Source organism: Megascapheus bottae, chromosome 10, assembly GCF_031878675.1.
Source record: "Megascapheus bottae isolate mThoBot1 chromosome 10, mThoBot2.hap1, whole genome shotgun sequence".
Taxonomy (NCBI): domain Eukaryota; kingdom Metazoa; phylum Chordata; class Mammalia; order Rodentia; family Geomyidae; genus Megascapheus; species Megascapheus bottae.
The window spans coordinates 50,080,914-50,097,347 of record NC_143518.1 but is presented as its reverse complement, the minus strand read 5'-3'; the positions used below and the strand labels follow the sequence as shown (position 1 = coordinate 50,097,347).

The window sequence follows — 16,434 nt, the reverse complement described above, 5'->3', positions numbered from 1 at the left end:
CCAACCCTGCATAGGAATTTTGAACAAGAATCCTTGTGACTGACAGAGTCAGCACATTTCCTTCCAGAAGCCTCCCCATTGCCTTACTGGAAAAGAAGCCAGATCTTGGCTCTGTCTTCATAGGATAATGTCATGTGGTTTTTCCACCTATCCCAATCCCTGCAAAAGAGGAAAGCAGGCAATTGGAACATTGGAGAGAAACAACAAAAGCTCTTCCACCCCATCAGCTGTCAGGGAGTTCTCAGATGCAAGAAGATAAAATAATAGCTCCATCCTGTACTTAGAATTTTTATCCAGGTAAACTAGAACCAGACCTTGATTTAACAAGGTGACTACAGATCTTTAAACTTGGCTTGCATGGGGCAGCAGGAAGTATTTCTGAAAAAGGTGACCATTGATACTCTTTGATGTTCACTGGCTGGTGAGCATGGTGAGAGCTGTTTCCTCCTGAGGTATGTCAGGTTGTGTTCTTGTCCTTTGTGTATAAAATCTCATTCTGAAACTCTAGAGCCCTGGACAGAAAAGGGAATAAGGAGAGAGGGATCTATTTGAGGATAAATGCAAAATGAAGAATAGTCAAGAGGAAAAAGATAGATTACTCTCCAAGATATGACTTCTGTTAATCCAGATATGAAAACTGTTGGGTGCAGATAGTTAGGTATGAACTACCTGCTCTGATCTTAGCTGCTCAAAGAGACTGAGATCTGAGGACTGAGGTTCAAAGCCAGCCAAGGTAGAACAGCCTGCAAGAGTCAGGTTTCCCTACCTGTGCCTGTGCACCGCGGAGTACTTTTTGCTTGCTTTTGTTTTTGCTTTTGTGGGATAGGTCTCACTCTGTGATCCTCTTGCTTTATCCTCCATAGTTCTGGGATGATAGGTATATATCACCACATCCAGCTACCAAGATATTCTTAACTGAAGGTTCACAGTGTGGTCATAGCAGCTTCAACTTCTCAAAGCTGGACAGCTGGCCTGGAGTTCAAAGAGAAAAAAAGTCTATTATGGCCAGGTTTCTATGTGTCCACAAGAGAGCAAGTTGGGCAACCACACAGCCTAGAACTAGGAGAACACTGGGAGAGTGAGGGTTCTACTCTATGTTTTTTTCCCCCAGGAAGAGTAGACAATGGATTTGCTCATGGTCACACAGCTCAACAAGCCACATACTTAGACGTACTGAGCTAAAGGTCAGTAATCTGGTGCTTTCCCCACCTCGTTTTGCTCTGTAATACCATAATTTTCTTTTAAAGCACTGCCTTTAAAAAGATGTTTCGTTGGTGAGTGTGGAAAGGCCATCCATCTCTGTGTCATGGTTTTGAAGCATGCTTGCAGCTTCTTCTCCAACCAAATAACTGTGGGGGCCTGGCTGGACACCTGGGCTAATTGTCAAATGTCAGGATGTTAGAGACCCTTTACTATTAACCATAACTAAGAACGGAGAATTCGAGAGGAACGTGCAGCATTTAAAAGGAAAAAAAAAACCCAAACACTTAATTTTGTGCGCACAGAGAAACCGCCCCTCACCAAAGCACCTGGGTGCATTCCAGGTAGGAGCAGGGGACTGCCCGGTCCTCTGCAGGGAATGCTGCTCCGGCGCCAAGCCTTCCCTAAACTCAGGGTCCCTGACTGGGGGGGGGGGTGGCTCTCCTGGTCCTTTGTTGCCCACACTTGCAACCCCTCACCGTGTCACGACCCGTGGGGAAACTACAAACTCCAGGGAGCTCCCAGGACCCAGCAGCTCTCTGGTTTCTCGTGGCCGCCCGGCTTCCTCTACTCCAGTCCCCGCCCACCCGGGAACCCTCAGAACCAATCAGAGCGTCCGGGGAGCTCGAGGTTGTAGAATCTCGAGCCCAGGACCCGCCCCTCTTTGTTGCGGTGGCCAATGGACGCATTCGGAACATCGGCGGCTGCCCGGGTGACTTGGTTATATGTCACAGAATAACATTCGAGAATGGGACATGGAATGAGGCGACGACCGCGGCAGTCCCTGCAACCCCGACCGCAGCCGCCGTCCCCGCCCGCCCCGAGACGCTCTGCGGTAATGAAGCCGCCCGTCCCGAGGTGGGTCCACCCCCGGCGAGCGCCGCGCGTCGCCTTCCCGCGCCCTGCGGGCAGCCGGTTCCCCTCCCACCCCCCACTCTTCCACGCCTGCCCGGCGCTGGAACTCGGCGGAAGGGGGGGCGGATGGAACGCGTTCCCCTGGAATCCCGGGCTGGAACCGCCCCGTTCGCGGGCGGGGGTCCTGGGAAAGGGGGTGGGGGAGGCTTCCCGGGCCAAGCCGGGGGCCGCCTTTGCAAGCCGGGGCTGCTGCGGCGCCGGGCGCTCACGTGTCTGCACGTTTTATTTTATTTTATTTTATTTATTTATTTATTTTTTGGTTCGGCTCCCCGCTCTGCCTCCTCTGGGGATCGAGGACTGTGCGGGGCGTAGCGGGGCCCTCCGGGTTTCTCCACGCTCCCCGAGTTTGTCTTTCTTCTGCTCACCTCGTCCCCGCCCCCCCCCATGCCCTGCGCTCCCTCATCTCCCCCTGCCATCCTTTGCATTCCTCCTCACCCCTCGGCTTTTAGATGTATGTGAAAGGTTGTGGCAAATTCCCAGCCACCTTTCTAGGTAATCGCCAGGCTGGAAGCTCCGGTTCAGTTCCTCGGTGGTTGGTGGCGGCGGTGGTGGTGTGCGGGGTGGGGATGGAAGGGGTCTGGAGGCGTGCGAGGGGAAACCAAGGGGGTGATGCGGAGATCCCCCCCTCCCCAGCTTCCACAGGCCCACCCTCCCTCCCCGCGCTCCATCCCTCCCCACGGCCACTTAGCCCCGGTGTCTGCTGTCCCCGCTGATTTCAGGCACCGCTGGTAAGCGGGAAGCCGCCCGGCCACCCTCGCCGAGCCCCCGCGTCGCTTCCCCTCCGCGCGTCCTGCCGCCGCCGCGAGAGGCATGGAGAAGGCCGCCCTCGCGGGGCGCTGATCCCCCCGCCGCGCCCGCGCGCACACGCCCCCCGCTGCCGCCGCTGCCGCCGCGCGCCCCCGCCGCCCTGCTCGCTCTCCAACGCGCCATGACCGGCTCCGCGGCCGACACTCGCCGCTGCCCCCACCCCAAAAACGCCAAGGGCACCCGATCTCGGAGCAGCCACGCGCGGCCCGTGAGCCTCACCACCAGCGGGGGCTCGGAGGAGGAGGACAAAGACGGTGGGGTGCTGTTTCACGTTAACAAGAGCGGCTTCCCCATCGACAGCCACACCTGGGAGCGCATGTGGATGCACGTGGCCAAGGTGCATCCCAAGGGGGGCGAGATGGTGGGCGCCATCCGGAACGCCGCCTTCTTGGCAAAGGTCAGTGGCTCCCGCTGGCGAGGGCGGGAGGGGCGGTGTACCGAGCGCCTGGTAAGGCGTCTCTGGGGCGCGGGTCCCGCTGGCCACTCCAGCTCCTCCCGCCCGCGCTAGGCTTCCTGGTCAACGTTTGTCGGGACAGCTTTGGAAATTGCAGCCCTGGAACTGAGAGGTTGGGTTGGGCCGAGGTGTCTTCACTAACCAAACTCACTGATTTCCTGAAGGCCGAGTCTGCCCTGCGAAACCACCTACCGAGAACGCACGGATCCCCAAGGACCTACTCTGCTTTGAAGCGTCTCTCCCCCCCTCCACCCCGTAGCAAATGATTTATTAAGTTGTGAATGAATTTGCAGTCAGCCAGTCACTGTGAATCATTTCTAGACTTTCTGCCAGTGTTTTTTTTTTTTCTTTCATGACAGTGACTTTCACCTCTGAAACTTGCAAAAACAGAGAACTGTCTCTTCTTAGCTTATCCTGGGATCCAAGAAAGAAAGAAAAAAAAAGGAAGAGTTTTGGCTGTGGCTTGAAAGGGACTTTCCAATGCACATAATGAATTAGTTTTTCTGGATAAAAGAAGAGAGACTTCAGGAATGATGCTTGCTTCTTTCTTTCTTTCTTTCTTTCTTTCTTTCTTTCTTTCTTTCTTTCTTTCTTTCCTTTCTTTACCTTGGAGAGAAGCCAGCTAGGCTATTGGGCTCGGAATCTAGAATGTCATTATGAAAGGAAGGGAATAGCTGCCTTCTAGAAATTTCAAAATATACACTGGGGAGAGATGCTGGGGGAGCCTGGGTGCCCAAGCATAGTGAATGGTTTCCCTTGAACACCAGGGGACACCGGTATGGCTGAAATTCTAGAAATACCCAACCTGTGTCCTCGAAGGCCATCTGGTATAGTCCTGCGCCTGATGACAGCTGAGCCTCTGACCCTGACAGCCAAAAGGATGCATGTGCCCTTGGGATGTGACAGAGTCGCAACTTTCTGCTGTATCAGTCAGTGTTTTCTTACTCTGCTGGTCAAAGAAGTCTTCATTATTCCCAACTAGAAGCTTGTCTGCTTGAACGCCCAGTGTGATTATCCTTGCTCAGCTCTCCTTCAACACCAGCAGCTCAGTTTCTGGTTTGCAGTTCTGATTTCAGAATTTTTCTTTACTTTTGCATAAGCAGCCCCAGCCCTTAAATTTGGAAGAGGTGGCCTCTGGGAACAGGGGTCATTATTGACTCTCTGACTTATGTCCTCAGCTCCATTCCTGCCTTTCATTGTGGATTCTTCCTGCTTCCATTCTGTCTTGTATGTGGAAGCCCTTATCCATGTGGGAACCATGAAATCACAGCATTAATTCTCTTTTCTTGGAGACTGTTAGGCCATCCCAGATGGCCTTGCCAGATTTGAATGTGGAGGAAATTTTTTCTTTGCATGTGTATGTATGAGGTTAATGGAATTTGAACTCAGAGCCTCATGCTTAGGTCTTTTGCTCAAGGCTGGTGTTCTACCACAGGAGTCACAGCTCTGCATTTAGAAGCCTTTTTCTTAGACTAGACACCTACCACACACTTACATTCATACATTTCACCATTAATCCTGGTGTTGCTCTTTGAATCAGGACACAGCATATCAGCTTTCTTTGCTGCTCAAACTGATACTGACCACTACGAGATAATTGTTCTTCTGATAGAAGGAATTCAGAGTAAAAGTCAAGGGAGTAAATTCTAGTCCTGGCTGTGCTACATCTGGTTTTGCAGCCAGGTCATTCATTTAAGATCACAGGGTTTGCTTTTCTTATCTGTGAAATGAGAGTAGACCAGATTTTCTCCAATGTTCTTTCTAACATGCTATAACAGTAGATCTGCAACTCTCTGGATCTCTAATGCTGAACTGTCTAGCAGTCTGCTAAATTATGAGCCCTCAAAATTGTGTCATTTCTGTCATTCTGCATCTTACTTTAGTCTTCTTTGTCCACAGGTAGCACCTTTCACCCTTTCCTGTGTCACAGTTCCTAGACCAACAGACTGTCTTCTCTTCGCCATGTCCGAGGATTATTGTTAGTCTATCATCAATTCCCTAAAACAAACACATAGGTAACACAATATTCTCAAAGTTGCCTGAGTAGTTTAGAACATAGAACTTCTGCTTCTGAAACCTGTACCTGATATGTTCAGTATTATACCTGAATGCTGTGTTCTTAAACAAGGATGTTCCTAGCCAAGTATAGTGGCTACTGCCTATAATCCCGGTAGCTTGAGAGGTAGAAACAGGAGAGCCATGAGTTCAAGTGAAGCTTGGGATATAAGACTCTTCCTCAAAATCAAATATAATGTCCTCTGTCTAATACAGTATCACATCATACTGTACTTTCACAGTAGCCCCGAAGTCACATGACAACTGCTACTCAGCCAGATATTCTCCTGCCCAAAGGTTGGCAGTTGGACTTTTGAATCTACATACAAACATAAATATTTTGTTCTCTTAGATTGCAACTTAGTAATTGGCTTTCTACCTCCAACACCATCATGGCATTTCCTTGGCCTCCACTTTCCCCAAATGTTGGCTCCAAACCAGGTCCAGACATGGAAATGGTTCCCAAAGCTCCTGTGTCCAGAGGCTTCATCTCTGACACAGGGCTGGTCCTAGATTCAACTTGGTAGACTTTCCTCAGTGGCCAAGTCTTCTTCACCTTCTTCACAAATCAGCTTTTTCTGAGGAATTTGTACAGAAGATAAGCCATAACCAATTTATGGGTTTTTTTTTTTTGCCAGCATTGCTCTCTGCATCTCAGAATGTCCTTGCTAGCCAGAAAGGTGGGAAATAATATTTTATAGTAGCTTTCATTTGCATTATTACTTTGAATATTATTTCAAATATTTATTCACTCTTCCCATTCTGTTGTGAATCATCCTTTTGTGGCCTTTTCCTTTGCTGTGGTAAAGCAGATGTAACACTGAATTTACTGTTTGAATGAGTTGGAGTTGTATAGTTGTTCTAGTTAAGATCTTGAATGTCCCCCAAAGGCCCATATGTTGAAGACTCCATCCCCAGCTTTCTTGAGAGACGGTAGAACCTTTCAGAGGTGTTGTGTTATCAGGATGTGTCCCTCTCTGAAGTATTGGGGACACATCCATTCACCAAGAGGTGAGTGTCTACCATGAGGCCTTGTGTCGCCCATACTCTTTTTTTTTTTTTTTTAATGGTTGGTCGTGGGACTTGAACTCTGGGCCCGGGCGTTGTCCCTGAGCTCTTCTGCTTAAGGGTACCGCCTTACCCCAGCACATATTCTTGCTATATGCCAACTAGAAGTCTAAAAGGCAACAGGATCAAATTACCATGGAAAAAAGATGCAGGGAGGAAAGGAGAGAGAGAGAGACGGGGAGGGGGGAGAAAGAGAGAAGGGGGGAGAGAAAGAGAGAGAGGGAATGAGACAGAGACAGAGAGGAGAAGAGAGGAAAGGTAAAAAGTGAGAGGAGGCTAGAGGGAGACCCAGGAAAAGGTGCTGGGCATTGTGGCTGGCCAGAGCCAAAAACTACTCAGTTGAGGAGGAACTAGGATGAGTTCCTGAAGAAATATCCATGGTTTCTTGTGTGTGTGTGTGTGTGTGTGTGTGTGTGTGTGTGTGTGTGTGTGTTGGTTTTGTGGTTCATGTGTTTGTGTCTCATTCTCACATTTCTTCTAAATTAGGAAATATTTCACACGTAATGATCTTAGCTGTACCCGGGTGCAAACGTGTGAGCTCTGGCCACTGGAGACTTTGCTGAAGGCAGGAACGCAGCCTGAGCCTGCCCTCTGCACTTTCACTCCTACAGCTCTCTCCCTCTCTCCCCTTGTCCAGGCCTGGAATGATCTTGTCTATACTGCCCAGCCTGAGCTTATAAGAGGATCTCTCTACCACACACGATTCGGGTGCTTAGAGCCTGGATCCTATGCTGTATATTTTTTCAGAGCAGAAGTAACAAAACACTCTGCTTTTTCTCAGACTGATAGTTTCTGGGCCTCTTGCTGCCTCCCAGCTCCTTGCCTATCCTTCTCTTTCCCACATGGCAATACCAGCTACATGCCCGTGCTTCCTCATATCCCTTCTTTTTGTTTTCTTCTGACAGCTCATTCAGAGTTGGCAAGAACAGAGTGGAAGAGAGATGGGCCTCAACAGTCTCCCCTGGGATTTTTCTTTTATTTAGTTTGATTTCTTTTTTCTTTTTTCTGTCAGCCATGGGGCTTGAACTTAAGCCCTGGGCATTGCCCCTGAGCTTTTTTGCTCAAGGCTAGTGCTCTGCAACGGTGAGCCACAGCGCTATTTCCAGTTTCTGGCGGTTAGTTGGAGATAAGAATCCCACAGACTTTTCCTGCTTAGACTGGTGTTGAACATTCATCCTCAGATTTTAGCCTCCTGAATAGCTAGGACTGCAGGCTTGAGCCACTGATGCCACTGTCATTTTTTCCCCCTTATATTTTAAGTAGCTCTGGGGGTTGAACCAAAGGTCTTATGCTCTGTAGGGCAAGTATTCTACCACTACTTGAGCCATACCTCTAACCTTGTGTTATTCTTGTTCCTCTTGAATTATCATCTTTTGCCCACTCCCCTCCCTCTTCTTTCCTCCCCAGTAAGTCTCTCTGGGTCCCTCCCTCAGGTCACAGGCATAGTATCTGTGTGGAGGTTCATCATCTTTTCCCTCTGGATTCTACCTCAGTGAGCTAGACTATTTACAAGGCAGGAGGTGATGGCCTTGAGAGGAGGAATCATAGAAAATCAAAGTTGAGTTTCAGGTAGTAACTGGTACAATGCAACAGGGAAATAGCCTAGGGAGAGATATTCAATAGGGGAAAAGACAAAGAGTATGCTTTAAGTTTTTCCTAGAAAGGCCAAACCAATTTATGTACATTACTGAATTCAGTACTGCAGGAAAGCATCGTGCCAGCACTGGGTATCTGCATTTCAGGATGCCCTTACCAACAGAAAAGGTGGGAAATGATAGTTTACAGTAGCTTTCATTTGTATTAAATTATTACTTTGAACATTTTTTTCAAGCATGTAGTCACTGTATTCTGTCATGAATCATGGTTTTGTGGCCTTTTCCCTTGTTGTGAAATTCATGTAACACTAAACTTAGTGTTTGAACCATTTGAAGTTGTATAGTTGATCTACTGCAGTTCTTCATTGATCCCCAGAGAGGCCCATGTGTGGAAGACTCTGCCCCAGCCTATGGGGTGGTGGTGGAAGTTTTCAGAGATGGAGCTCAAGAAAAGATGGTAGGTCATTGGAGTGTGTCCTTGAAGTAGCTATTGGTATTTTGTCACTGTGATTGAGAGTTTGCTAATGCAACAATTCTACATCCTGAGGACATTCACATTACTGTGCTTGTTTTACCATCACCCTTTTCTAGGATTTTTCATCACCTGACATTAGTTCAAATTAAGCACTAACTTCATAAGCTGCTTCCTGCCTGGTCCCCTTACAACTATGCTTAAAGAGACTTTCTGTCTCTTTAAATCTGACAATTCTAGGAATCTCATTTAACAGGAATTATACAATATGTGCTCTCTTATGATGGTGCATTTCACTTAGTAAAATATGGTTATGGTGCATCCACATGTTAGTGTGTCCCCAAATGTTTTTCCTTTTGAAGGCTAATATTCCATGATGTATGTATATCACATTTTGTTTATGTATTTTATCTCTCCATAGATGAAATAACTTGGGTTGTTTCTACCTTTAGAGAAACATTGAGGCATCAAGACTTTGTGGGAATTCTTCAGAAATTAAGAATATTAATCCATTGTCACCACATGTCCCTAGCGGGAAGCTGAAATTCCTATTTCCATTAGCATGAGCAAGCACCTTCATGTATGAAGCTCTCGAGCTAAGTGTTCAGGAACTCGGGGCCCCTGTTCAGGTTGTTTTCCAGTTTTTGAAAGGGGAATGGAAACATTCCTGATCTTAGACCGCTGAGACAGTGAGCGAGGAATAACAACACAGCTTCCCCCCACTGATCTCCTGTGGCCAGGCTCCACACTGCCGGCTTTAATAGAGCGCCTCACATTTCTCACAGCTGAGGGGCCTGAGGTAGGTGATAGTATTCTTATTTTACTGAGAAGAAAGTAGAGGCCTAGAAGGGTTATGGAGCTTAACTGAGGTATACAGCTTGTAGAAGACAGAGCAGGGATTAGAACTTAGCCCTGTGTACCTCATCGTAATACTCCAAGAAGCCCACCAGTAGAAACACTGGCAGCCCAGGACTCTGGTCAAATGCTTCCCTGTGAGAACCCCAGCCAGCTTAGATGTTAGGGTGCGTGGTAGCCGATGACATCAACCCCTCTGCAGTCTGCTCGTCTCCCTACTGAGGCCTTGAATGGGGAATGTATACATTTGTCCTCCTAGCTGGGAGCAAATGTGGCCATATCTCCATTGCTCCATTCACAGCCAAGCTAAGGTAACCGTGCAGCTGTTTTATAAAGCCCTTGGGCGCCGTTAGGATGCTATTCTCAGATCAGCAGCTGCCTGCAACCACTACCCCCCCTCCCCGCACCACTATGTGTTCTGTAGACCCCATGACCTTATGACCTTGAGGGGAGTTGAAAGAATGTGGCGGTTAGGCCCTCGGCAGGCTCTGATCATAGTTATTGGCTAGGCAGGGTAGGCTCTGCACCCTTCAGATTTCCCCACACTAAGGCTTTTCTGTGTAGCCCCATGCATAGCTTAATAAGCTGTCATTTTTTCCTCTCTTCCTTCTGTACTTCCTGATTCTGTCTTCCTGATTCTCCCTCCCTGTAGAGGGATTTTGGTAAGGTATTTGTTCCCATCTGACCTTTCTTCTGTCTGTGAACTTTCTGGCACATTCTTACACAGAATTCCAGATATAGGTAGCCCCATCTATGGATGTTGTGGCAACATTAAGATAAGCTTGATAATTACTACATTTTGGGGGCAGAAGTACAAAGACACATTGTGAGTGAGTCAGTGTGTGTGTGTGTGTATAGAGTCATTTGGGAGAGCAGAATGTTTCTGTGTGAACATTTGCTCCCATGACTCTCCCAGCCAGAAATGTGACTTATTTGTGTTGAGGTGTTATAAAGAAAGTGTGGCATGCAGAACAGTTGTGTCTGTGTGTCACCCCCCCACCATGCGTTGATATAGAAAATGTAACTAGTTTCCTTTCCACTGAAGGGAAGCGGTAGCTGCTGTGAATGGAGAGCTCGAAGCTATGCTGGTCTAGAAACAATGAGAGGAAATGCAGGTCAAAGAATGGCGTAAGGGGTACAAGTATGAAAAGTCTTCTTTTCATGCTTAAGGGCAGTGTGCTCTCAGCTTACTCACAGAGCTTATGCCTGGAGAGCTACTGAGAGAGCCAGAAACATACTTAGGCAGCATCTGATTTTGCTGACCATCAAGCTGTGCAGGGCTGTACCCAGCCTTAGCTGCTTCCCTTCCTATTTGCTAGGGACTAATCCCAGAGGCCTCACTGGCCCTGTTTTCCCCAAGGAAAGGACTAATCTTCCTTTGAGCCCTTTCTGCTGCTCCCTAAGATGCTAATAATGCTTGGAGGAGCCTCTCTCCCTTCTAGCTACACCACGACTAAGCTGCCCTGTCACCAGTGACTCATCTCACAGACAGAGGTCAGGAGACTGAGACACATACGGGAGGAATAAACAAAAGCAGACAGAAAAGCCCAAATGTACATACAACAGAGTGAAATGAAATCATGCTTGTCTGGGTTCCCTCTCTTCCTAGGAGTGGTTTGACTGTGTGTTGACCAAGAGGCAGAGGGGTTATTAAAGTTGACGTGGTTGCACTGAGGTTAAAAGAGTAAGAGTCCTCATGAGTCTGAAGTACTACAGAAAGTCAAGGAAAGAAGAGGAATCGTTCCTAATCCACTTAGGGAAGAAGCCCAATGGGCACTGCATGAAGAATGGTGCCTGAGAGCAAATGTTTAGGGCATCACTGGCCTTGTACTCTATGCAAATGATGCCCTAGAGTTGAGCACAGAAAATGAGGGGTGGGGCATTGTTAACCATGCACCAAAATGTGTCACACAATAAAAACAGGAGAACTCAAGAAGTACCTCTATGTCTGTTCTAGGCCAGGATCCATGGGGACACACCATAGGTTTTGGTCCTAGGACTTAAAGAATCACTTCAGCTCCCATGAGGGAGGCAAGCTGTGTTACTAAAAGAACTATAAGATACCTCTACCCAAACTATTGCATGTATAGTGGGGGTTCAGATATCCTGAGAGTACCTCCTTGATAAAAGAAAAAAGAAAAGAAAGGAACAAAAACATCTCTTTCTTTATTTCTTCACAGCCTTCAATACCCCAGGTTCCAAACTACAGGCTATCAATGACCATGCCAGATTGGCTCCAGGCGATCCAGACTTACATGAAGACACTACAGTATCCTTCCAGCCGGGATCTGAGCAGACCTGGGCAGGGGTAGGCATGGTGATTGCAAGCCTGATGGCATGTCTGTCCCCAGCCAAGCAGCCAAAACTCTCGAAGGTTGGGGAGGCCAGGCATGGAGGAACACTCTTGGGTCAGAGCCTGGAAGGATGTAATTGCATTTACTAGGCCTTTCTCCCTTCTAGCAGAGTGAAAATGAGGGCAGCAAGGAAGAAGTGAGGCAGGTAGTCTGCCTTTTGCCCCTCTGGCTTCTCTTTTTCCATCCCTGCCTCTGACCTGTCCTGTATTCTCCCTGAAGTGTCCTCTTTGTCTGGTTTTCTCTTCCACTTCCTTCCTCTTGACCGTCCTTATTCCCTAACTCTTCTTCTCTGCTGAATATCTTTTCTTTCTATTGGTCTATACTGTTCTTCTACTTCCTTCTCACTTGTTGGACTTTGGATCTTAAGATACCTACCTGGTATACTGCCTTTGGCTCTCCCAGAAACCCAGACTGATGACTTTGCCGAGGAACTGTGGGCCCAGGCTGAGCTGAGACTAGCTAGCTTCTTCCCTTTCTTCTCCAGGGTCCTCAGGCTGCTTATGGTTAAGGTTAGATCAGTTCTAGAGCTCACACAGACTAAATATAGTAGGAACATGGGAAGAAGTGATGATCCACTCTCTTCTTGTGGTATTTTATCAGGGATAGGAGTCAGATAGGGAATAGACCAAGAACATTGTCCAAGAAGTCAGTATTCTGTTGACTCCCCTTCCTCCATAAAGACATAAAACGACCTACAAGACTCAGGCATATTGGCTTCTATTAGTCCATTTCTGTCCAGCCTTGAACAACAGAAGGATTTCACTGAGCATGTACTATCTACCCTGAAAGAGCCCCTTCCTCTCCATGCTATAGGCAACAATGAATCTTTCCTGGGGGTATCCTCTGAAAGGACCGAGTATTACACCTCCTCTTCATCAAGGTAACTACTACCAGATAGGAATGACACCAATTTGTGTTCATTCAGGTAGTGAGATGAAGGGAATTGTCACTTGCCCTGCAGGACAGCATCTGGGTGTGCTGCATATGAGAAATATAAGGCAATATGAGGAGAGGGCAGTGAGAAACTTCAGAGTGAGGCTCTAGTTATCGGAGGTGAGACTCTACCTGGTCCAGAGGCATAAACTTAAGCCAGAATAGATCTGGGCTCCAAGGGCTGTCTTTTTCTGATGTGACTTGTGATACAAGTTAGAATGGCTCTCACTTCTTTCTAGGACTTGATCTTCCCAAGGGTCACCTTGAAAGAGATTTAAGAGAATGAGTCTCCCTGCGAGCAAATTTGCATATATTTTACGTATCATTTCCTCACCCTGCCTTAATTCTGCAACCTTTACTTAGCCAAGTTTTCAGTTTTTGAAAGAATCTGGTTTTAACTCTTCCTTTCTTCTGACCCATTATTGGCTTAGATCACTGGGCAAGCCCAGGAAACTGTGGGTGCCTGGCTGCTATCAGTTATCGGGCCTTTGGAGCCATCACTTAGGGAGGCAGAGGACAGGCTCTTTGCTTTTTGATCTGATATATTTCATTGCTTTATGACTCTCTACTACCTTGGCCTGGACATGGGTGTCAGGGTCCAGAGGCTTCCTGGGGCCAGAACTGATAATAGACATGATACTCAGCTATTCGTGGAGTTCATTGTGTGTGTGTGTGTGTGTGTGTGTGTGTGTGTGTGCATGTGTGTGCACGCATGCACGTGTGTTGGTACTGGGGCATGAACTCAGGCCAGAGCTTTTGTCTCTTAGCTTTTTTGCTCAAGGGTGGCACTCTGTCACTTGAGATACACCTCTACATCTGGCTTTTTGGTGGCTAATTGGAGATGCGTCTCACGGACTTTCCAGGCTGGCTTTGAACATTGATCCTCAGCTCTCAGCCTCTTGAGTAGCTAGGTATGACAGACATGAGCCACTGGTACCTGGGTCACAGCTGTATTGTTAATAGTCTTACTATTATTATCCTGCCCTGCCTCTTACCATGGAGCCTCCAATTTGGTAATCAGAGATGGAGGACTCTGAATAGCATCCAGGTTTAAGAATTATTTTCTGAATTCACAGTCTCCAAGGTGTGCCTAGAAATTACTTTTGAGCTCTGGAGATGACAATTACCTATGCCCATATTTGAGAAGCCAACTTTGTCTGTCCTGGAGATTAGGGAGTCCTGTAGCAACCTCAACTGATGAGGGACACAGCGAATCTCTTGTACCCGGCCCTGGGCTGCAGCAGCTCTGGCTATCCAAGCTCATGCCTCATTAGCACCCTTCCAACACTTGCTTTGTTGTTGTTGCTTTTGTTTTGGTTTTCTTGTATATTTGGGATCCATTGCAGAGCCTTACACATACTAGACAAACACTACTATGCTTCATCCCCAGTCTCTACATGCATATTTTTCTATAGGATTTTGTTTGAGGCAAAAGCACAAAACACAAAAAGGGCAGAAAAATCAAGATCCCATGTCAGAAAACAAGGCATCAGGGAATTTTCAGAATGACCTGGTGCAGGCTTTAAGTACCAGAGAACTGGGCAATCAATTCAAATCCAGGATGTGGTTAATGGTGCTGTCTTTTCAGATTAGTCAAGTGTCAGTCTAGACATGAAGTGATGTTGCCACAGTAAATTCTTCTGTGGAATCTGCTGTTGAAAATCCTTACTGTTGTTCATCTTTCTATTCATCCCATCCATCCATCTATCCACCCCTTTCCACCTTTCTGTCCATCTTTTTCTTTTCTTTGTTTTTGCCAGTCCTGGCTTGAACTCTGGGCCTGAACACTGTCCTTGGGTTTTCTCAAGGCTAGAGCTCTACCACTTGAGCCACAGCACCCCTTCTGGCTTTTCTATGTATGTGGTAACTGAGGAATCGAACCCAGGTCTTTGTGCATGATAGGCAAGCACTCAACCACTAGGCCAAACTCCCGGCCTCTCTGTCCATCTTTTTACTCATTTATTACTCTTTCCATCCATCAGTTTACTCACCTATTTCTCATCTATTAATAAAAGATGCCAACTGTGGCTTCTTCCAGGCTTTCTAGGCAATCTAAAGATAATGAAAGGATGGTCCCAACTCTCAAAGAGCTCATAATGTATAGGTGAATTAATATATGCATTCAGCTAAGCACAATACAGAATAGATTGACAAATGCTGTTATAAAGTTTCAAGGTACTTTGGGGGCCTCAAGTAGAAACCAGACGGTGAGGACTTAGAGGAAGAGCCACCTTCTGGCTCCCGGCCACTTTTGCAACACCTTGTTGCGAACACCCAGTTCCTTACCCTCCTTGAGACATGGTGGTGAATATTTTCCTTTGCTAGATGAACGGGACTTGGAATTTTCTGTCACTTTCCCTTTACATACCTCACACAGATACAATCATACAGGAACCCAGTTCTTTGAAATTAGGAAAATGAGACCGCTGAGTGGGTAAGTGGTGCATGACCTGTGGACCCGATGACCTCTCTCCTACCTGAAAGCTGCTGACTCCTTCTTCCAACCTTTAACCTTATGTCCCAGTGCTCAAAGATCTGGTTCATTGAGGGCAGAGAGGAAGGAGCATGCCCAGGACTGGGTTGGAGGTGGGGCTGAGGATTGGGCCCTTTTGACTGAGCAGAAGACTAAGTCTTTTGCTCTATGAGATCTCCTTTACTGGTCCCATTGTGTGCCCCCCTGTTCCAGAGGCAATGGAAGGATGCTTTGGAACACTGGCGCTCTCTCTAGGATGTGTATCTTGGAGAGTAGAGTGGAGGATTGAAGATTTTAGTTTAGCTAGGCGCAGATATGCTTTTTATGTGTTCCTATGAAGCAGGGTCTCCCTTCTCCCTTTATATTCCTGCATGATGCCAAATGTGGAGACAAGCACGCTGACGGACAGATAGATGGGCTAATTGAATAGGTAAACAAGGCCTGAGGTTCTCTGTTGTGTTCTCTCCTACAGGTTAATGGAAACAGCGAAAGAAATGACCCGTGAATCATTGCCTATCAAATGCCTTGAGGCTGTCATCCTGGGCATGTATCCTTTGAGTTATGTGTGTTCAAGTTTTCTGTATAGATGGTGACCGTACTATGGGTACCAGTGTGTCTCATGTCTTATATCCACAGAAATGATGCTTATTATCTCCTTGGAGGGACGTGTCAAACTCTGCTAGCATTCCTATTTGGTTAAGTCAAGTGGTTACTCCACTTTCTTAGTTGTAGCATCTGTCGGGAGCAGCCATCAGCCAGTAACTACACAGATTCCTTTAGTCACATGGAGAATTCTAATTTAGAGCCTGGATGTAAGCCTTAATTAATCTGACATTGCCCCAGGAACGGTAGGTATTCCAGGGGAAGAGGGAAAGCAAAAGGGCTAGCAACCAAATCCATCTTCAGGAGACAGGGAAGAACAGATGGTGGAAGAGACTGAACATTGGAAGTGGGTCTTAGCTCAATGGGACAGAGCTGACACACGGGTTGATCAACCCTACTTTCTGTTCCATTTTCTGGCTTTTTGGCCTGAGAGGACTATTGCCAAGAACAACGGAGTCACTTATTGATGGTGATGACAGTTAAACATGATTGGCTAGAAGAGCAGAGAAACTACAAGTCTCCTAGAAGGGAGAGTGGCCAAGGTAAAACAGTAAGACCTGAGCTCTGGAGATAGTCCCAGGTGGAGCAAGTTGGATATGTGAGCACTGTGTTGAGAAGAGACTTTCAATGGAAGCAGAAGAGTGGGGTCA

At 47.2% G+C, this 16,434-nt stretch overlaps 1 protein-coding gene and 1 long non-coding RNA gene across 6 annotated transcripts in view; one reads left to right on the top strand and one right to left on the bottom strand.

The window, feature by feature from the left end:
* Nucleotides 1-297: 297 nt before the first annotated feature.
* LOC150058409 (uncharacterized) lies at nt 298-1,770 on the bottom strand. The gene is made up of 3 exons (XR_016536805.1): nt 1,680-1,770; nt 767-972; nt 298-512 (listed from the first exon to the last, which is right to left on the bottom strand). It is a non-coding gene; the product is annotated as an uncharacterized LOC150058409 (long non-coding RNA).
* Nucleotides 1,771-1,994: 224 nt separating this feature from the next.
* The window catches only part of LOC150058408 (tubulinyl-Tyr carboxypeptidase 2), a 41,885-nt gene continuing 27,445 nt past the window's right edge, over nt 1,995-16,434 (top strand). For 3 of the 5 annotated variants that reach the window (XR_016536882.1, XM_090341217.1, XM_090341215.1), the window contains exons 1-4: nt 3,044-3,319; nt 11,602-11,690; nt 15,086-15,142; nt 15,654-15,728. Coding sequence is in view for 4 of the 5 variants with exons in the window: in XM_090341217.1 (XP_090197343.1) it covers nt 3,044-3,319; nt 11,602-11,690; nt 15,086-15,142; nt 15,654-15,728 (497 nt within the window). In the remaining variant the exon portion in view is untranslated. Of the gene's footprint in view, nt 2,059-3,043; nt 3,320-11,601; nt 11,730-15,085; nt 15,143-15,653; nt 15,729-16,434 lie in introns of those variants that run through there. The other 2 variants (XM_090341218.1, XM_090341216.1) reach the window with 2 other exon arrangements.